This window comes from Coregonus lavaretus, assembly GCF_964263955.1.
Source record: "Coregonus lavaretus genome assembly, contig: HAP1_SCAFFOLD_4212, whole genome shotgun sequence".
In the NCBI taxonomy this organism is placed as follows: Eukaryota; Metazoa; Chordata; class Actinopteri; order Salmoniformes; family Salmonidae; genus Coregonus; species Coregonus lavaretus.
In genome coordinates, this window is record NW_028160493.1 from 15,942 (window position 1) to 39,472 (window position 23,531).

General features: G+C 41.2%; 1 protein-coding gene across 1 annotated transcript in view; it reads left to right on the top strand.

The window, feature by feature from the left end:
- Nucleotides 1–23,531, top strand: part of LOC311121752 (DENN domain-containing protein 1B-like) — a gene marked incomplete at both ends in the record, with an annotated part of 49,714 nt that overhangs the window by 14,364 nt on the left and 11,819 nt on the right. The window contains 3 exons of the mRNA XM_084196206.1: nt 6,910–7,010; nt 11,392–11,437; nt 16,091–16,192. Of these exons, the coding sequence (XP_084052332.1) occupies nt 6,910–7,010; nt 11,392–11,437; nt 16,091–16,192 (249 nt within the window). The remainder of the gene's footprint in view (nt 1–6,909; nt 7,011–11,391; nt 11,438–16,090; nt 16,193–23,531) is intronic.

Genomic DNA, 23,531 nt, shown 5'->3' on the forward strand with positions numbered 1-23,531 from the left:
TCTGAAGGCAGAGTAACAAAGCTCATCTGAATAAGACAACAGAAAGTGATGTGACATGCTCTTTGATGGTTAACAACAGTGTGTTTGATAATTAGCTTTCCGCTGCCACCCACATTCCCGAATATCACTGATATCACTGCATTCATCTGAGCTGCTTGTTCTCACACATCAGTTGTGTACGTTTTTAGTTCCCTATACAATCATAACTGTCTTGGGGCAGGTCTGGCAAGGAACAAATATATATTTTTAATAAATTGAATTAACAGTGGGTATTTTTTGGGCCAAATGTTTTGTTGAATTACTAACAGTTATTTAGGATTAGAATGATAGTTGGTACACAGGGTCCACCGCTTGCTGTTTCCTGTTAAGGAGAAAGGCAGTGTTAATGTGTCCAGTTTCTAGTGTTTTCTTTACTGTGGTCAATTTCTCTCTCAGTTTCTAGTGTTCTATCTTTAATGTGGTCAGTTTATGTGAGTGCTGCCAGGGCTTAGGAGAGCTGTCTGGTGCCTTCAGAAGCAGGCTGTATAATCTCTGACCCATCTGAAACACACACACACACCCAGAGAAGCGGCTGAGGTACCTCATTACTGGAAGGACCCCAGGTCCCAGAGGGCCGGAGCCAGCACCTAAAGCAGACCTAATCCACTATTTGTTCTTGGGGACCGTATCTGTGATTCTCCATTGAATGGAATATTAAGCACTAGGAATATTAAGCACCAGGAATATTAAGCACCAGGTCTTTTGTGGAGCGTGTAAGCCATTTAGCTCCACACATCTATTATTTATTAGATCTTCTCTCTCTGGTGGAGCCCCTGAGAAAGAAATACATTTCTCCTCTCACTCTTAGTTTTTTTTCTTCTATCTTTTATTTAATGGTTTCTCAAACCTGTAGCTGGCTGTAGATGGATACGGCTGTAGATGGATACGGCTGTAGATACGGCTGTAGATGGATACGGCTGTAGATGGATACGGCTGTAGATACGGCTGTAGATGGATACGGCTGTAGATACGGCTGTAGATGGATACGGGTTGTTCGGGGTTAGATGTGAGAGGAAGTATGTGTGCTATGTCTTTGGAGTGGCTCCTTTTCTACAACATTCTCTTCTTCCTGCCCGGTAGGTCTGTAGGGAGGAGGAGCAAATCACATCTAATTCTAGTTTTTTAAGTGTTTTTCTTGGTTTCAGTAGAACCCTCCCCCATCCCCCCATCCTTAGAAGTGAGATATGGTGCCTCTTGTCTTTTAACCGGGGAGTGAAGCAGGCCAATTGGGAGCTAAGTGAAGCTTACCTTGAGGCCTCAGTGTGGCTGAAATAATTGGAGTTGGTTAGCTAGTTATTCTGTCCCATTACCTCCTGGTACCAACGGCTGAGCCTCCTCTCTCTCTGTCTCCCTGAGGAGGGCCTGTGTGTGCTTGACGAGAGGCCCTCCACCGCTGATCCACTGACCCCTCTTCATCATTATTTAATAGGTTTATATTGTCACCGTTTACTAGAAGGGGAGAGAAGGGCAACACAGCTTTGATATACTCTCCTTTCTCCAACTGTTACACTCTGTCATTAATATTCATACAATTGATTTATTTCCTCCTTAGAAAGAAAGAAAAATGTTTGCTGGGGAATTACATCTGACAAGACTGTAGCATTGCTGTATTTTATTTGAAGGAGGCAGCGAGCGAATATGCATATGCAGATATGTGGAGCAAGACACCAATTAAAAGTTGATTAAGCCTTAACGATGTTGGGACTAATAAATGATTGCGCCTCTCTCTCTTAATGACAAATGAAAAGTTTGAACCTCCCTGCCCCCAAACACACACACACACACACACACACACACACACACACACACCGCTCATCTGTTAAGGGCTACACAGACGTTCAGGCTCTTTCTTTAAGGGAGGAGGGGGGTGGGGGTGCTCTTTGAGTCAGTTCAGTTAAGTAGCCAAGCTTGGCCGCGTTCGCTCGCCGGCCAGTTGTGACATAGTTTGTGTCAGTGAGCAAGAGGTCTCCTGGTAGTGTGTGTGTGTGTCTGCGGTTCACACGTTGCTGTGAAGCTCCAAGCAGAGCGCCTTCTCCCAGGTCCCAGCGGTATTGGCCCAGCCTGTAGCGTTAGTGGTCTCTCTTTGCTAACTCGTGTTTCATTCTTTGGCAATTTGCCCTAATGAAGTCCCCTTGGAGCCCTCAGACCACTGTTGTCTTTCCATATTTAATCATGTTATTTTAATCTGCAGGATGAGCTAGCGAGCCTGCGTGTGTGCGTGCGTGCGTGTGTGCGTGCGTGTGTGCGTGTGTGTGTGCGTGTGTGTGTGTAGGTCATTACAATTGCTAAGTGGTCAAGCGATGGAAAAGGGGGTAGCTCTCTACCTCTGTTTGTCATTTGACATTATATCCTAAAAGATAAATCAACTTGTCTTCTGTCTAGTTCTCTTCATTGTTAACTAACAGGGTTCATGTTGACTAACAGGGTTCATGTTGACTAACAGGGTTCATGTTGAACTAACAGGGTTCATGTTGACTAAGAGGGTTCATGTTGGTCTAACTGGGTTCATGTTGACTAACTGGGTTCATGTTGACTAACTGGGTTCATGTTGACTAACTGGGTTCATGTGGACTAACAGGGTTCATGTGGACTAACAGGGTTCATGTTGTCTAGCAGTGTTCATGTTGACTAACAGGGTTCATGTTGTCTAACTGGGTTAACGTTGACTAACAGGGTTCATGTTGAACTAACAGGGTTCATGTTGTCTAACTGGGTTCATGCTGACTAACAGGGTTCATGTTGTCTAACTGGGTTCATGCTGACTAACAGGGTTCATGTTGTCTAACTGGGTTCATGTTGTCTAACTGGGTTCATGTTGAACTAACAGGGTTCATGTTGTCTAACTGGGTTCATGTTGTCTAACTGGGTTCATGTTGTGTAACAGGGTTCATGTTGACTAACAGGGTTCATGTTGACTAACAGGGTTAATGTTGACTAACAGGGTTAATGTTGACTAACAGGGTTAATGTTGAACTAACAGGGTTCATGTTGAACTAACAGGGTTCATGTTGACTAACAGGGTTCATGTTGACTAACATGGTTCATGTTGACTAACAGGGTTCATGTTGAACTAACAGGGTAACCAACAGGGTTCATGTTGTCTAACAGGGTTCATGTTGTCTAAAAGGGTTCATGTTGTCTAAAAGGGTTCATGTTGACTAACAGGGTTCATGTTGACTAACAGGGTTCATGTTGACTAACAGGGTTCATGTTGAACTAACTGGGTTCATGTTGACTAACAGGGTAACCAACAGGGTTCATGTTGAACTAACTGGGTTCATGTTGACTAACTGGGTTCTTGTTGACTAACAGGGTTCATGTTGTCTAACAGGGTTCATGTTGTCTAACAGGGTTCATGTTGACTAACAGGGTTCATGTTGACTAACAGGGTTCATGTTGAACTAACTGGGTTCATGTTGACTAACAGGGTTCATGTTGTCTAACTGGGTTCATGTTGTCTAACTGGGTTCATGTTGTCTAACAGGGTTCATGTTGAACTAACAGGGTTCATGTTGAACTAACAGGGTTCATGTTGTCTAACTGGGTTCATGTTGTCTAACTGGGTTCATGTTATGTAACAGGGTTCATGTTGAACTAACAGGGTTCATGTTGTCTAACTGGGTTCATGTTGTCTAACTGGGTTCATGTTGACTAACAGGGTTCATGTTGAACTAACAGGGTTCATGTTGTGTAACAGGGTTCATGTTGAACTAACAGGGTTCATGTTGACTAACAGGGTTCATGTTGACTAACAGGGTTCATGTTGACTAACAGGGTTCATGTTGAACTAACAGGGTAACCAACAGGGTTCATGTTGTCTAACAGGGTTCATGTTGTCTAAAAGGGTTCATGTTGACTAACAGGGTTCATGTTGACTAACAGGGTTCATGTTGACTAACAGGGTTCATGTTGAACTAACTGGGTTCATGTTGACTAACAGGGTAACCAACAGGGTTCATGTTGAACTAACTGGGTTCATGTTGACTAACTGGGTTCATGTTGACTAACTGGGTTCATGTTGACTAACAGGGTTCATGTTGTCTAACAGGGTTCATGTTGACTAACAGGGTTCATGTTGACTAACAGGGTTCATGTTGAACTAACTGGGTTCATGTTGACTAACTGGGTTCAAGTTGTCTAACAGGGTTCATGTTGAACTAACAGGGTTCATGTTGACTAACAGGGTTCATGTTGACTAACAGGGTTCATGTTGACTAACAGGGTTCATGTTGACTAACAGGGTTCATGTTGAACTAACTGGGTTCATGTTGACTAACAGGGTTCATGTTGACTAACAGGGTTCATGTTGACTAACAGGGTTCATGTTGAACTAACTGGGTTCATGTTGACTAACAGGGTAACCAACAGGGTTCATGTTGAACTAACTGGGTTCATGTTGACTAACTGGGTTCATGTTGACTAACAGGGTTCATGTTGACTAACAGGGTTCATGTTAACTAACAGGGTTCATGTTAACTAACAGGGTTCATGTTGACTAACATGGTTCCTGTTGACTAACTGGGTTCATGTTGAACTAACTGGGTTCATGTTGACTAACAGGGTTCATGTTGAACTAACTGTGTTCATGTTGACTAACTGGGTTCATGTTGACTAACAGGGTAACCAACAGGGTTCATGTTGACTAACAGGGTTCCTGTTGACCTAACAGGGTTCCTGTTGACCTAACAGGGTTCATGTTGAACTAACAGGGTTCATGTTGACCTAACTGGGTTAATATTGTCTAACTGGGTTAATGTTGTCTAACTGGGTTCATGTTTACTAACTGGGTTCATGTTTACTAACTGGGTTCATGTTGACTAACAGGGTTCCTGTTGAACTAACAGGGTTAATGTTGAACTAACAGGGTTCATGTTGACCTAACAGGGTTCATGTTGACCTAACAAGGTTCATGTTAACTAACAGGGTTCATGTTGTCTAACAGGGTTCATGTTGACTAACAGGGTAACCAACAGGGTTCATGTTGACTAACAGGGTTCCTGATGACCTAACAGGGTTCATGTTGACCTAACAGGGTTCATGTTGAACTAACAGGGTTCATGTTGACTAACAGGGTTCATGTTGACTATCAGGGTTCATGTTGAACTAAAAGGGTAACCAACAGGGTTCATGTTGACTAACATGGTTCATGTTGACTAACAGGGTTCATGTTGAACTAACAGGGTAACCAACAGGGTTCAAGTTGTCTAACAGGGTTCATGTTGAACTAACAGGGTTCATGTTGACTAACAGGGTTCATGTTGACTAACAGGGTTCATGTTGACTAACAGGGTTCATGTTGTCTAACAGGGTTCATGTTGACTAACAGGGTTCATGTTGACTAACAGGGTTCATATTGAACTAACAGGGTAACCAACAGGGTTCATGTTGTCTAACAGGGTTGATGTTGTCTAACAGGGTTCATGTTGACTAACAGGGTAACCAACAGGGTTCCTGTTGACCTAACAGGGTTCCTGTTGACCTAACAGGGTTCCTGTTGACCTAACAGGGTTCATGTTGTCTAACAGGGTTCATGTTGACCTAACAGGGTTCATGTTGTCTAACAGGGTTCATGTTGACTAACAGGGTAACCAACAGGGTTCCTGTTGACCTAACTGGGTTCATGTTGACTAACAGGGTAACCAACAGGGTTCATGTTGACTAACAGGGTTCCTGTTGACCTAACAGGGTTCCTGTTGACCTAACAGGGTTCATGTTGAACTAACAGGGTTCATGTTGACCTAACTGGGTTAATATTGTCTAACTGGGTTAATGTTGTCTAACAGGGTTCATGTTGACTAACAGGGTAACCAACAGGGTTCCTGTTGACCTAACAGGGTTCATGTTGACCTAACAGGGTTCATGTTGAACTAACAGGGTTCATGTTGACCTAACAGGGTTCATGTTGACCTAACAGGGTTCATGTTGACCTAACTGGGTTCATGTTCACCTAACTGGGTTCATGTTCACCTAACTGGGTTCATGTTGAACTAACTGGGTTCATGTTGAACTAACTGGGTTCATGTTGAACTAACTGGGTTCATGTTGTCTATCTGGGTTCATGTTGAACTAACTGGGCTCATGTTTAGAGTTTCTTTATTTCCTGCCTGACTTTCTTTTCTTCCTTTATTTGTTGTTGTGTTTCCATCACAAGGTTTACACACACACACACACACACAAGCACGCATACAACACTACTGTCACCTGATTGATATCAATCAGTCAAAGATCTATTCATCCTACTGTGTGTTTTCGTGTGCGTGCAGGTGTGTGTGTGTGTGCAGGTGTGTGTGTGCAGGTGTGTGTGCGTGCGTGCAGGTGTGTGTGTGTGTGTGCAGGTGTGTGTGTGTGTGTGTGTGTTTGTGCGTGCAGGTGTGTGTGTGTTTTTGCGTGCAGGTGTGTGTGTGTGTGTGTGCGTGTGTGTGCGCGTGCAGGTGTGTGTGTGCGTGCATCACAGCTATATGAAAGCACTATCAAGGCTATCAGTGACAAGTTTGAGTCTTGTGTTGTTGGGATGAAAGGTGAGGTAAACGTTGTGAGGTAAACGTTGTGAGGTAAACGTTGTGAGGTAAACGTTGTGAGGTAAACGTTGGCAGCAGTAACACAACGGATCATACAGTCTCTTCCCCAACACAGTCTCTTCCCCAAACAGCATTTACAATACAATACTCTGTGCTTTGGTTTTAAACATTTTGATGTTTCCCTAAAATTTGAAGCTCCTTAAAGGTACATTCAGCAAGATGACATTATACACAACAGAGCCATTTGCTCCCTTGCTGAATCTACCTTTTAAATGAAAACCAGCGGTAGTTCTGGCCTCAAGGGGCTCTATTATAATATATTGTTGTGTTTGTCCCTCTCGTCCTTCTGTAGCTAACTGCGTGTGTCCACGGCTCAGCTGCCATGTTGTTCCCCATGTACTGGCAACACATTTACATCCCTGTACTGCCTCCACATCTACTGGACTACTGCTGGTAAGACTCTGCTACTGGACACGCACGCACGCACGCACACACGCACACACACACAGACACACACAGACACACACAGACACACACACACACACACACACACACACACAGACACACAGACACACAGACACACACACAGACACACACACACACACACACACACAAACACAGACACACACACACACACACACACACACACACACCTCTCCCTCTTCTAATTCCTCTCACACTATTTTCCAGTGAGGTTTTGCTCCATAATGAACAGTGTGAACGGTCTTTCTATTTGATTCTGTTGGCAGCAATCTGTCCATGTCTTCAACATCAGTGGATTTCATTACAACTCATCCAACACTACTCTAACTAGTCTGACTGGACGTTGACTGAATCCAACACTAATCTAACTAGTCTGACTGGACGTTGACTGAATCCAACACTAATCTAACTAGTCTGACTGGACGTTGACTGAATCCAACACTACTCTAACTAGTCTGACTGGACGTTGACTGAATCCAACACTACTCTAACTAGTCTGACTGGATGTTGACTGAATCCAACACTAATCTAACTAGTCTGACTGGATGTTGACTGAATCCAACATTTACATTTACATTTTAGTCAGTTACAGTTAGCGAATGCATACATGTTTTTTTGTTATTTATTTTATTTTATTTTATTTTTTTCATACTGGGCCCCCTCGGGAAACGAATCCACATCCCTGCCGGCCAAACCCTCCCCTACCTTGGATGACGCTGGACCAATTGTGCGCCGCCCACGCAACACTAAGCTAACTAGTCTGACTGAATCCAACACTAATCTAACTAGTCTGACTGGACGTTGACTGAAGCCAAATATTTAAAGGGATATGTTTAGGGCTGTTGCGGTGACCGTATTACCGCCACACCGGTGGTCATGAAGGCAGTCAAATTCCATGTGACCGTTTAGTCACGGTAATTAGGCTTCTCCAAGCTCTGATGCTGCTGATGGTCATTAGTAGCCTACCAAACTTGCTAACTGCCTGGTACTCAGCACTCTATTGTCCCTCTAATCACTCTGACATCAATGCATATGTATTCGAAAATCTAATCAAACTCTGCATGAGAGCCCATGAGCTCATGTTGTGCAACATTTCTATAGGCTATGCAATTGCGGGAAAAAACGGAATGATGGCCTCTATTAAAAAGAGGAGGATCCCATCAGCTTTCTATAGGCTAGGCCTACTATCTATATTGGTCCTCTGTAGCTCAGCTGGTAGAGCACGGCGCTTGTAACGCCAGGGTAGTGGGTTCGATCCCCGGGACCACCCATACACAAAAATGTATGCACGTAAGTCGCTTTGGATAAAAGCGTCTGCTAAATGGCATATTATTATTATTATTATATTTATTTCTCAACTTTCCTAATATTAAGCACATTGCTTATTTTTACAAGAGGAGTTTAGCCTACCTGGCTGGCATGAAAATGAACCAAGGGAAAAGCGGTCCTCCATTCGCTGTTTCGATATAGGTGCATGATAATGGTCCATTCTAAATCAAAACAAATGTCACACATATACTATTTAGTATATGTAAAGGCAAGATTAAATCAAGAATAGTCTGATGCGTGACGATATTAGCCTATCACTTGTGAATGATATATTATCACCTGTGAATGATGCCCAGCATAAGAAACTGCCTTTTTTTTGCGACTTGTTTGAATCATAGTCGCACACCTCATGTAGCCTAGCCCATAGGCCTATATGTTTTAATAAGGTTTGTATCACAACTAAAGTGTCCAAATAACTTCTTAAAATTAAGCACATTAATCCACTTTACAAGGGGTGTAGAGCCTGACTGGCATATATAAGCAGCGCGTGATCTTTAAGTTTGGGGAAGATAATTTTCACCATAAAAATGCACCTTTATAATAAAAGCATTACTTTGCAGTCACTTTTGATAATGGTGTTTTCCCGCTAATGGAACATTGGGCTTATAGCCTACTGCCGCGTGCACATTGCTGCACTTACAATGTGAAGAAATAACCTAATAGTTTAATCCACATTTTAAGCTAAACGTTCTGATCTGTTGCGTCAGCCACATTGCGTAAAAAAAGGTTTTTTGATGCTAGTGGTTGTATTAATTTGGGATCTATCGCATCCCACAACTGTCCCAGACTATATTTGGAATATTTATTTCTCACACAGAATAGAATAGGTCAACTTTTGTACTATGGGGGATAGTAGATTGACATAGGCTAGTGCTTTTGCTGTTCGTTAGGCCTACTCATCTTGTTGGCTGACGAAAAGTAAATGTGGACAGTTCTTCCAATATCTTCAATATGCACCTCGGAATTGGATAAGGACGCGTGCAGTTGCATCCCCGATGTGTCTGTCTTCACTTGTAGCCTGTGAGAAAGACCTGATCATCTGACGGAGAGCCGTGTGAGTGAGAGACGCTTCGGATTGCGCAGCACACTCAGGGAGAAGGGCACAACGCAGCACTCTGGGCTGCAAAAGGCATGGATTTGTTTAGGGTGCATTACTTCCACAAAGGGGATGCCACCGTGAAATTGGAGGCATTATCAAGTGCTTGTCAAATTGTGAATGAGAGACTATTGGAGTGTGTACAGCCTGCACAAAAAACTAAGCAGAGCTCATGCCTTTCAAGCAACATTTTTCAAATCATCATTAGTCTCATCATGCAGCTTTACAATGTAATAAAAATCAAAAAATATAGCCCAACGTTTGTAGAACAACTAAAGTTACATTAATAACTCAAAATTAAGCATATAGGAGTACCTATTTCTTTGTTAACTGCTCAACACAGAAAATGTGCACACTCACTCAAATCGTTTGGAGAAAATATTTATATTTTATTCAGCTTTGTTCAATTGTATTCTTCATACTATAAAATGATATAAAATAATGCCACGGAATTCTAAGCAAATCTTGTCTGCTAAATGAACTAGTGTATCCCACAGCCATTTGGCATAGCCAGACCAGGACCTAACATAAGGACAACTCAGAGTATGCAATTATTTTCTTCTGAAATAGACTACATTTTATTCATATCATGCTTCTTTAGACCTGTCTAAAATAAATCATGGATTTATTATGAAGGATATACATGGATTACATGGATTTGTTAGACTTTTTAAAATGGCGTGTAGGCTATGTGTAGAAACCAGGAGATGCTAAATGTGGTTATGTTAATTAACTGTCAATTACCGTGAGACCGACAGTTATTTGCTTGACAATCACCGGCCGACAAAATTTCATGACCGCCACAGCCCTAGATATGTTACCCAAATATCTACACAGAAATTGTCCTCAATTTGTGGATAGATCCAGCACTTAACCTATGGATTTCTGAGTATGGCACAGGCAGTGAAATAACATACTGTATTAATATACATTATTATAGTAGAATATTATATTCATACACATTTACTGTAATGGTTTTGCATAGTGTAAAAGCTGTTGATCACTGTCAGCCTAATGTGATTCCCAGCACACTAGTAGATGCCCATAGACTTCCAGTTAGCATTGGCTCGTGAAACGACCTCTAACTTCCTTTATACTGGATGCAGAGACATAAAACTGGTAACCAGGAGTTCATCTAACTCTGGGGAAAGTAGATAAAGGGCCTCGTTGCCGAGATACCCAAGTATCCCGTTATTTCTGATCCATGTCTTATATAATAATAATGGGTGTTCCCTCCATCAGAAAATCAAAGATCTACCAAATCACATTGACTTCTCAAACAGAGTTAACCATGTGTTATACCACGACTCCAGCATTGTGTGTGCGCATGTGTGCAATGGATAGTGGTTACAGTATTGTGACAGATCTACAGCACACCAGCTGTGTTGCAGAGAAAGAACAGAACTTATTAACCAGCTAACCTGATTGAGGCAGCGGCCACAGAACACAACAGGGCCCTGCCAAGCCTCGGGACCGGTGACGTTCCCCAGTCAGAGTAATCCGGTTTGCCTGGTTGCGGGCGGTGGTGGTTTCGGGGAAGTGTGTGAGGCGTTAATGATGTTAGACGGTGCAGGCATGTCCTCCTGGTCCTCTCTGCCGCTAGCTGATTGGGTTACTGGACAAGCTCTGAGGCTTGATTTATGATTAACAGTAAATACTGTATGTCTTGTTACAGTTGGTAATGGTCTTAGTTGGTTAAGGATATGTAAATATCGTTATTTGTAGGCAACTATCTGGCATAGTAACATCACTGTAATAAATGAAAAATGTTTGTTTTACTTGTTTCTTGTTTGATTTTGTTAATCTGATATTTTTCTGACCAGATTTGTCCCAATTATTGATAATACAGTAATTATTTTACGTAGTCATTATCATTAATAATTTAGTCCTGACTCAAATCCTCATTTGAAATGATCTCGTCCATAGTGCCCCCATGCCGTACCTGGTAGGAGTTCATCTCAGTCTGCTGGAGGTAAGCCACACACTCGCATCATATTACATCTCAATCAGAATCTGATTCAGAATCTACCCAGCTATATTTTAGTTCAATTAATTATGATTATTCCTTTTCTATATTTTCATATCTAGTATTTAAATGTATTTGTCACTGTGGAGGGGATGTGTACAGTTGTACTGTGGAGTGGATTGCAGCTGTGAAAATGAGTAAAGCTGTTAAATTCGCCACACTATTTGGAATTTTAATGATGCGATATTTACTTTGACGCATTCCAACACTGGGAACAAATGTGAAAGAATATAATATAATAATGTTTTTCCTTTTTTCTCTGTTGTGCCTGCTTACCAGAAACACAGATATATATTAAAGACAGAAAGACAGGAGCGTGACAAAGACAGAGAAAAAGACAGAGACAAAGTTTCCTCAAACAAAGAGCTTTTGTGCTTCATTATTGAGATCTGGTGTGTTGGGCGGGGGTAGATCTATCACTGTGTTTTATTTTATTTTATTTTTTTATTAACTTTTATTTATTCTGGGGAACCCAGTTGAAGCCAGTGTCTAATTTACAATGGTGCCCTCAGGACAAAAATTACATCAAAACAGCAACAACAAGATTAAAAACAACCAGACAGCTGTAATTGCATTACATCAGGTTATTACAAGTTATAATAATCAATTGAAATAATTGCACACTTCAGTGAACTCATTTAACAACAGAGTTTTAAACTGCCCTATCCTCACCAGGGAAAACAGGTGTCATTTGTTTTGTAAGGAATTCCATTAAAACTAAAGGTGGATTTAACAAACTTTGTGGGGACAAGCGGGACCTCAAGCGTTAACCAACCCTGCGAACGGGTTTGGTATCTCATATTGTTATATTTTAACAGGGAAGTGAGGTGTTGGAAGCTTGAGTAGTAGAGCTTTGTAAACAAGGGAGTAATGAAGAGATCTACGGAACTTTAGTGAGGTCCAGCCGACCTTCTGATACAGGATGCAGTGATGAGTATTAAAACTGTCACCTGTGATAAAGCGAAGGGCGCTATGGTCGACGGCATCCAATGGTTTAAGAGTAGTGGCTGCTGCATTCTGGTAAATGGTGTCACCATGGTCAATAACTGTCAGGAAAGTTGACTGTACAATCTGGTAAATGGTGTCACCATAGTCAAGAACTATCAGGAAAGTTGACTGTACAATCTGCTTCCTGCTGTTCATGGAGACGCAATATCTATTTCTAAAAAAGAAGCCATCAGAAAGCACGCATTGTGTCCTGTCTGTCATAGTTCTTAAACCATTTGCAGGACTCCTGATCCAGGACCATTTCAGACAGTTTTTGAAAGAGTAGGGAATGGTCAACGGTGTCGAATGCCTTAGAAAGGTCTATAAATAAGGCAGCACAATGTTTTTCATGATCTAGGCAATTTAACACATCATCTAAAACAAGCATAGTGGCTGAAACAGTGCTATGTCCAGATCGAAAACCAGATTGGTGCATATTTAGAATAGAGTGAGAAGTTTTAAAAAGTTCTTAACTGGGAGTTCGTCAGGGATTCTAATACCTCGCCTAGGCAAGATAACTTGGAGATTGGGCGGTAATTATCTAAGTCAGAAGGATCTCCGCTTTTATGTAGGGGGAGGATGTGCCGCTTTCCAAATCTTAGAGATAACCCCAGGTTAAAGGTTCAACAATGCGTGGGGCAGAGAGCTGTAGTAAGAAGGGGTCACGTGAATCAGCCCCTGTGGATTTCTTTACATCCATCTTTAGCAAGGCACTTAATACACCATAGACATCAAATGGTTGAAATAAAAATTGTCTGTTAGAGCATCATTCTCTACAATCTGTTCTGAGGTGACTAAAGGACTCTCTCTAGTGGAATGAGATACATTTTCATAGACTATCCTTTCAAACAGGTGGCCAGCTGAAGCAAAATGGTTATTAAAAGCACTACAAATTTCAGTTTTGTCTTGTACGGGACCAGAGGCTTTCAAAACCTGCTGGGGCAACGAGGGGGGTGGAGTTTTGTTTCAAAGATCTGACCACTATCCAGAAGTTGGCTTGATTACCACCACTCTCCGATGCACAATTAAATAAATATGTTGATTTTGCTTTTTTAACCAGAGATAGACATCTATTTCTCAAATGTCTGAAGGACTGTCAATCAGACGTAGTATCAGTCCGTCTAGCCTTAGCCCAAGCTATATTTATTTCCTGTAATTTCTCAGACAATTCATGTGTGAATCAAGGATTAGATGTGTCTTTTATCCTTAAATTCAATTTATGCTTGATCCGAAAATGTGGTTGGTTGGCGCCGTATGGATGGTGTGACTCAATTGTGGAAGCCTTCGGAACAACATATTGTTGTGTTACAGCGTGCATTTAACATGGATGACATTGAGATGTTGTGTCACTGATCTACACACAATCCCCCATAATGTCAAAGTGGAATTCTGTTTTTAGAAATGTTGACAAATTAATTAGAAATGTAAAGCTGAAATATCTTCAGTCAATAAGTAAGCATTCAACCCTTTTGTTATGGCAAGCCTAAATAAGTTCAGGAGTAAAAATGTGCTTAACAAGTCACATAAGTTGCATGGACTCTGTGTGCAGTAATAGTGTTTAACATGATTTGTAAATGACTACCCCATCTCTTTGCCCCACACATACAATTATCTGTAAGGTCGAGCAGCGAATTTCAAGTACAGATTCAACCACAAAGACCAGGGAGGTTTTCCAATGGTTCGCAAAGAAGGGCACCTATTGGTAGATGGGTCAAATAAATAATAAAGCAGACATTGAACATCCCTTTGAGCATGGTGCAGTTATTAATTACACTTTGGATGGTGTATCAATACACCCAGCATCCTGTTTGCAATAAGGCACTAAAGTAATACTGCTAAAAATGTGGCAACGAAATGTACTTTCTGTCCTGAATACAAAGCGTTATGTTTGGGGCAAATCCAACACAACACATCACTGAGTACCACTCTTCATATTTTCAAGCATGGTGGTGGCTGCATCATGTTATGGGTATGCTTGGGAGTTTTTTAGGATAAAAAGAAATGGAATAGAACTAAGCACAGGCAAAATCCTAGAGGAAAACTTGGTTCAGTCTACTTTCCAACAGACGCTGAGAGAAAAATGCACCTTTCAGCAGGACAACGACCAAAAACACAAGGTCAAATATACACTGGAGTTGCTTACTAAGACGACATTGAATGTTCCTCAGTGGCCTAGTTACAGTTTGGCTTGAAAAGCTATAGCAAGACTTGAAAATGTTTGTCTAGCAATGTTAACCAACTTAACAGAGCTTGAATAATTTTTTTAAGAATCATGGGCAAATCAAATCAAAATTTTAAATCAAATCAAATCACATTTTATTGGTCCCATACACATATTTAGCAGATGTTGTTGCGGGTGTAGCAAAATGCTTATGTTCCTAGCTCCAGCAGTGCAGTAGTAAAAAGTTGCTTAGGAGCTAGAAGCAGAGCTGCCATGTCTGTTGACGTCATCTTACAAATTGTACAATCCAGGTGTGCAAAGCTCTTAGAGATTTACCCAGAAAGACTCACAGCTGTAATCGCTGCCAAAGGTGATTCTAACATGTATTGGGGTTGTATACTTATCTAATGAAGATATATTAGTGTTTTATTTTCCATTAATTTAATAAAGTTATAACTTTTCTTTCACTTCGACATCATATAGTATTTTGTGTAGATCGTTTACAAAAAAAATCGAATTAAATCCATTTGAATCCCACTATGTAACACAACAAAATGTGGAAAAAGTCAAGGGGGTGTGAATACTTTCTGAAGGCACACATTAATCAGTTCAAGGCCGCAGCTGTGGGATTTCAGATCAGAAGGAGTGTTTGTGTGTTTGTGTGTGTGTGTGTGTGTGTGTTTGTGTGTGTGTGTGTGTGTGTGTGCGGTACCTGACGGTAGCAGTATTTATCACACACTGTACAAGTGACAGACCCTCTCTCCTGCACCGCATAATTAGACCAGATCAGCATGCAAGCCTCCGCAGCCACCACTGTGACATATTGTGTATGACTGTGTGTGTATGTGCCTGTGTGTTTGCGCATCTACGTGTGTGTGTGTGTGAGAGAGAGTTTGCGTGTGTGCATAACTGTGTGATTGTGTGATTGTGTGTGTGTGTGTGTATATGAGAGCCTCCGTATCCCAGACTGTCACAGACCGAAGTGACAAACTAGAGAACCCCCTTTGAGTGTTTGCAGCGCGCAATTTTTTCATTTTGGTGGATATTTGTCCGTGTGTGTGGATTAAAGTTGTGTGATGACTATAGTTTGAAATGTTACTTGTCAGTCTATCTAAATCTGGTACACTCTGGCTGTAAGGCGAGCATGTGGGTTACTGGTAATAAAACAGGCCTGTGTGACTTATTATAATGACCTGTGAAATATTTGCAGCACTGTATCGAGTTCTGGAACAATAAAAACGGTAATTGGTCCATTAAAAACACTGACATTAATACATATGTTTTGGACTGACAGGGAGGGGGAGATATATATTTTCAAACTGAAAAAGTGACTTTTTTTTGCAGGTGTGTGTGAGGGTTGATGTTTCTTTGGTGAGGATTGGGGTGTGTGTGTGTGTGTGTGCGTGCGTGTCTGTGTGTGTGTGGCTGACAACCTGTGTTTCTCCTCTCAGAGAGTGCGTAGCAGGTCATTGGAGGATGTGGTGATACTAAATGTTGACACCAATACGCTGGAGAGCCCCCAGAATGACCTGCAGAACCTGCCCAGTGACGTGGTAAGTAGCCACACACACACACACACACACACACACACACACACACACACACACACACACACACACACACACACACACACACACACACACACTTCATATGTACAGTGGGGGAAAAAAGTATTTATTCAGCCACCAATTGTGCAAGTTCTCCCACTTAAAAAGATGAGAGAGGCCTGTAATTTTCATCATAGGTACACGTCAACTATGACAGACAAAATGAGAAGAAAAAAATCCAGAAAATCACATTGTAGGATTTTTAATGAATTTATTTGCAAATTATGGTGGAAAATAAGTATTTGGTCAATAACAAAAGTTTCTCAATACTTTGTTATATACCCTTTGTTGGCAATGACACAGGTCAAACGTTTTCTGTAAGTCTTCACAAGGTTTTCACACACTGTTGCTGGTATTTTGGCCCATTCCTCCATGCAGATCTCCTCTAGAGCAGTGATGTTTTGGGGCTGTCGCTGGGCAACAAGGACTTTCAACTCCCTCCAAAGATTTTCTATGGGGTTGAGATCTGGAGACTGGCTAGGCCACTCCAGGACCTTGAAATGCTTCTTACGAAGCCACTCCTTCATTGCCCGGGCGGTGTTTGGGATCATTGTCATGCTGAAAGACCCAGCCACGTTTCATCTTCAATGCCCTTGCTGATGGAAGGAGGTTTTCACTCAAAATCTCACGATACATGGCCCCATTCATTCTTTCCTTTACATGGATCAGTCGTCCTGGTCCCTTTGCAGAAAAACAGCCCCAAAGCATGATGTTTCCACCCCCATGCTTCACAGTAGGTATGGTGTTCTTTGGATGCAACTCAGCATTCTTTGTCCTCCAAACACGACGAGTTGAGTTTTTACCAAAAAGTTCTATTTTGGTTTCATCTGACCATATGACATTCTCCCAATCCTCTTCTGGATCATCCAAATGCACTCTAGCAAACTTCAGACGGGCCTGGACATGTACTGGCTTAAGCAGGGGGACACGTCTGGCACTGCAGGATTTGAGTCCCTGGCTGATGTTACTGATGGTAGGCTTTGTTACTTTGGTCCCAGCTCTCTGCAGGTCATTCACTAGGTCCCCCTGTGTGGTTCTGGGATTTTTGCTCACCGTTCTTGTGATCATTTTGACCCCACGGGGTGAGATCTTGCGTGGAGCCCCAGATCGAGGGAGATTATCAGTGGTCTTGGATGTCTTCCATTTCCTAATAATTGCTCCCACAGTTGATTTCTTCAAACCAAGCTGCTTACCTATTGCAGATTCAGTCTTCCCAGCCTGGTGCAGGTCTACAATTTTGTTTCTGGTGTCCTTTGACAGCTCTTTCGTCTTGGCCATAGTGGAGTTTGGAGTGTGACTGTTTGAGGTTGTGGACAGGTGTCTTTTATACTGATAACAAGTTCAAACAGGTGCCATTAATACAGGTAACGAGTGGAGGACAGAGGAGCCTCTTAAAGAAGAAGTTACAGGTCTATGAGAGCCAGAAATCTTGCTTGTTTGTAGGTGACCAAATACTTATTTTCCACCATAATTTGCAAATAAATTCATTAAAAATCCTACAATGTGATTTTCTGGATTTGTCTGTCATAGTTGACGTGTACCTATGATGAAAATTACAGGCCTCTCCCATCTTTTTAAGTGGGAGAACTTGCACAATTGGTGGCTGACTAAATACTTTTTTCCCCCACTGTATATACTGTATTCTAGTCATGGCTCATCCTATATAATTACTGCTGTCCACATATTTTCTATTCATATACTGTCCATACTCTCTATACACACCATTATTTATTAATTTCTTGTAACTTTTTGGATGATGTGTGCATTGTTTTGTATTGCTAGTAGTGCTGAGCGATTAGTGCTTTTTGAGGTCGTTTTGGTTCGATTATTTTAAAAATAATCACCGTTTTCGATTTCGGTTTAGATAATGCATGATGTGGGTTGAATGCTGTAGCAACACAGAATACAACTATTAGTAAAAGTCCCATGATGGTAGTGACTGCCCATTACTGCATCACTTATCAACTGTCATTTACTTTAATACAATATTTAAGTTGTTGTGTATATTACATTTGTTTTATTTGATGACTGTTATATAATTCTAAGTCATCTCATCTCTATAGAGCTGCTGCCTATGCTGTCTGACAAAATCACTATTTTGTAGTTCTTCAAAGTAAACAAGGCATACTTTTGTGGCTGCTGAATACCAGCTATCAATCACTTAGATCATGTATTTTCATGTAGAGATACCTCGTGAAGCAACCGCTCTCTATCTCTCGATTGTGCATTATTCTGTCTCTTTTAGTAGCAGGCGTAAAACAAACACAGACCGGACAAGTAGGTGCGCAATGGATTATGGTCATTGTAGTTAATTACTACGTTATTTTGCGCTAAACTATGTAGCATTTTGGCCTGTTGGAAACCTCAACTCCCTACTACATCGCACAGTTCGGGCTTGATCTGATTTATCTCTAGAGAAACTGCGCATTGATCTCACCAAAAAAAGAGAGAGAAAAAATAAATGTAATTGTAAAAAATGTACCGGCGTCAGTCAATTAGTTGTTTAAAAACAGCTCAGCACTAATTGCTAGGTATTATTACTGCGCTGTTGGAGCTAGAAACACAAGCATTTCGCTGCACCTGCGATAACATCTGCAAGTCTGTGTATACGTGACCATTAAACTTTGATTTGATTAACACACACTAACACACACTAACACAAACTCTCTTAAAATAGTTCCTATACACACACTCCTCCATTCACACCTTCCCTCTCTCCTGCAATACTCGTTAGTATCGTGGCAAGGAAACAAAACACGAAGCGGATTTAATTCATTTAGGAAAACAGCCCTAATGTTGGAAACAAACATCATTATGTTGTCATCCAAAGTCACATTTATTTATTTCCAAAGCTATATTTTACAAACAGCAGGTTTTTAAAGAACCAAAGAGTTGGGTCTGCTTCGTGTTTTCATTTCAAAATATTGCAATACTGGTATCGTCACAGCCCTAACACACACACACACACACACACACACACACACACACACACACACACACACACACACACTGAAAGTCGAGCAGCGTTCATCAGCCATCTATCCCCTTCAACTCTGTCCCTCCATCTCTCCCTCTAACTCTCCACTATTCTAATCATTATTCCTCAAAGACTGCTTTTCTGCCTGCCCAGTGCCACGTCTCAGCCCAGTGGCACGTCTCCGGGAACGACAGAGCGAGAAAGACTGTGGGTTTGAGAATGGATGGAGGGAGAGAGGGATAGGAGGAGAGACTGGGGGTTTGTGAGAGGGAGAGGGAAGCAGAGAAAAAGAGAGGGAAAGAGAGAGAGAATAAGGGGGCCAATTACCAGTGGTGTCTCTGCAGCCACCTGCCAGCTCCGTCTCTTTAATTAATGTAGCGCTGACACCGGTCAGTGCAACAGGAAACCAGGGTCACACACACACACACACACACACACACACACACACACACACACACACACACAAACACACACGCCTGTCATCCCTCCGTTTGAATCACGCAGGAGGCTGTTTGTTTCTTTCCTCTCTAGGGGGGATTTACTACTCCTCTTGAGGCATTGTACCTATACCTACAGTACGCCCACCTCTCTCTCTCTGACTGTGCAGCAGCCCACCTCTCTCTCTCTCTCTCTCTCTCTCTCTCTCTCTCTCTCTCTCTCTCTCTCTCTCTCTCTCTCTCTCGCTCTCTCTCTCGCTCTCTCTCTCGCTCTCTCTCGCTCTCTGTCTGACTGTGCAGCAGCCCATCTCTCTCTCTCTCTCTCTCTCTCTCTCTCTCTCTCGCTCTCTCTCGCTCTCTCTCGCTCTCTCTCTCTCTCTCTCTCTCTCTCGCTCTCTGTGCCCAGGGACTCCACTCCTAAATTAAACAGCAAACTGAGTTTGTTTTCTGCTAAATGAAGTGGTGGCTCAGAGCTCGGCTTTCATCCTGGAGCTCGCCATTTCCCTCCGACTAATCACAGAACACACTCTTCATATCACGTTGAATCACCTGAAACAAGACCTGTCACCTATTACACTACAGTACTATCAGATATTTATTACAGCAAATTATCTCTCTCTTTCTCCTGCTACCTTATCGCTAGGGGTGATGTAGATGAATCAGGAAAAGAGCAGGTTTTAATTGCGGGGAATTCCTGGCCCCTTGTTAGTTTGCTCGTTAGTTAGAAGGATGTGCCACATGGCATCTGATATTTGTGTTTACATACAGTGGGATGGTTGAGAGGCATTGCTCAGTTCATCAGAACCCACTGCAGGGGAACAGAAGCGTTAATTAAAACTGTCACTTAATCTCACAATAAGAAACTGTTGACTGACTGCTTGAGATTGACTTTATAGAACTGTCATGATAGAATTAATTGACCTGTCTCGTTGACTAGCTTCCTGATAAATACAACGGCTTGCGACTGCAGTGACAGCATACGCTAAACCTATCAAGAGCAGTTCACATTAAGCATTTAGGAGAAGAATGTACATAAATTACATTAGCTAGATTTCCATCCAATTCACGACAGAGTTTCATGCTAATATTCTAAAATCTGCATAAAGAAAATATTTTCCCACCAGTGGTGTTTCCACCAAACTTACTTTTTGCGGATTGAAATCAGTGCGTGATTACGTAGTGCACACAATGTACTTTTTTTCACTTAAGTTTTCATGTATCGAATACAAACCTAAAGTTCAATGTGTTTCCATCGCATTTTCAACTCTACTGATAGTTTTGTCACAAACATTATTTCGTTAAATAGCAAATGTGCCTACTCTGGGCTTGCGCTTTAGCCGACAGCTCGCATATACAATGTGGGTAGGCTAGTCTACATGATGAGATTATTATGGATAAAAGTGAGAATATTTTTATTTGTCAAACGGCAGTCAAGCATCAATCATCATGTCACCAGAATAAGACCCTCAATATTTATGGAAAAGGAGCATCAAGCTCATCACCGTGCACTTTCACCACCCTGTGAAGTTCATCATAACTTATTTCATCTGTAGACTAATAAACTGCATGGTTTCCAGAGTCGTAGTGGGAGGGACCACATATCATATCATCGCGTGACTCCAAGTTTACTTTGATAGGATGGTTATTATATCAATATTTGCGTTTCCACTGCCATTTCTCACATCATTAATTTTACTGACACAAAAAGATCCCACCATGTCGAACAAACAAATGATCTGTCTGCATTTAGAAAAATTGTACCGAAACTTCCAGTTTCCATCACAGCTGTTTTTGTATAAGGTATGACTTTTACTCGCAGAAAAACTGTGGATGGAAACGTGGTTAGTGGTACTGTTAATATGAATTTATCAGGAGTAGACGGATTAAGTAGACTTAATAACCTGCATCTCCTTTCACCTCAGCTTTATCCAATGTAGGATTCAGATAGTGAGATTTCTATTTATCCACATTCAGAAAGCTCAACGCCTCTCCATCCATAAAAACCAAGCATAATAAAATAGAGCCAGGGGCCAACCTTGTTTGGGGGGTGTTTCAAGTAAAGAAAAAGCAGCTCTCTCTGATATTGATTGAAGCCAAAGCTTTCTTTGGAGATGTATCTAATTGTGGCTGCGGCGCGACTGTGCATGTGGCGTCCATTACGGCTCCAGCTGACCGCTGGCCCGGCTCTGGAGGGGTCAGGGGTCACAGACTTCCTTTATTACCTGGCTCACTCCCAGACAGGGCCCCTCCGCTGCCCCCTCTGCTGCCCACCCCTTAATGGCCTTTTCCCTCAATTTCACACATAATATTTCAGATTTATTGACTATTAGAAATGCTACCACGCCAGTAGCTCTTCCGCTCGGTGAAAAAGCGAAAGATTTACAAATAGAGAGAATAATTGGTAAAAGGGTGAAAAAAGGATGTGTGTAATCTTCAGAGAATTATTTCTGACTTGTTTTTATTGGAAACATCAGATGAGACAGAGTTGAAGGTCCTGTGTTAATTGGTTTTCTTCTGAATTTGTCCTGCTACACACACTGGGAATGTTCACTTTTGACGGTGGTAGTAAATATAGTATTTCACACAAATCACTTTTCGATAAAGTTTGACTTGTCAGTTGTGAAGGCATTTTCTAAAATAAGTATATTTCTGTTGATTATTTTGGTTGAATGAAATTACTTTTGATAAAAGAAGAAAAGAATATGACAGACAAATGTTACTGAACAAAAACATTAAACATTTTCAACAATGCTACATTTTTCTTGTTGAGTATTGAAATTAAATGAAAATATCATGCAGCTGATTTATAATGAAAAATTAATTCTGACTTCCCTATCCATAATCTGTTTAGGGTTATTGCCTGGATATTAAGCACATTTATAGAAGGAAATAAATAATTGTATAATGTTAAATTGTAATGTTGTAATATAATTTAAAAAGTTCCTTATTATTTGTTGAAGAAAAAACAATTAAGCTCTTAATGTTCATTAGTGACATTGATTTGAGTTAAATTCGTTTTTTGTTAATTTGTGGCGATGGTCTGAAAAGGTTTATAGGTTCTTAAACTCAGGAAAGTTTCAGACACTTTTCTACAGATGCTACTAATATAGGTCTCTGAGGTCTGTGTGGGTTTTATTAAAATCAACATGTTGACAAGTGTACAGAATAAGGAATGTGCAATTTGAACCACACTGCTGTTCTAAAGATCAACGTGCTTTCTTTCTTTCTTTATTTTTTCATTCTTTCTTTTTAGATCATTTTGCAGACTTCTCCCACAGTGTGTTATAAAGATACAGTAATAATTGGGGTGTAGTGTGGTTGTTTACCCTGCTAGTCATTAAAAGATACAGTAATAATTGGGGTGTAGTGTGGTTGTTTACCCTGCTAGTCATTAAAAGTATCCAAGAATAGCAAATTAGGCAGCCATTAATTCTGAAGACAGACGATGTTTGAATGAATCCCATTTTTATTTGATCCCGTAGACTTCATATAAAAAACTGGAGGATAAAAAAAAAAGGTATTATTCTTTTTGTGTGTTTTACACATTCGAGGTAGGATGTGAGAACGTCTTTATTTTCAGACGCACCTCTTTCAGATCGCAGTGTAATTCCCTCTGTTCTCTGTCCCTGCTCGCTTGTTGACACGCTGTTCCCTACATTTCTACCATTCCTATATTTGATCGTCTGTGTTCCCAATCAAGGTGGGAAGTTTACCCAGTGCACACCCCCTTGTTGTATTTTAAGACTGTGGTTGGAAGTTAACAAATGAAGTAGAGAGAGAGGTGTGTGTGTGTGTGTGTGTGTGTACAAAGATCACGTAGCACAGTTAATCAAACACCACAGCTTTAATTTGGAGTTCAGCTTCCGACATT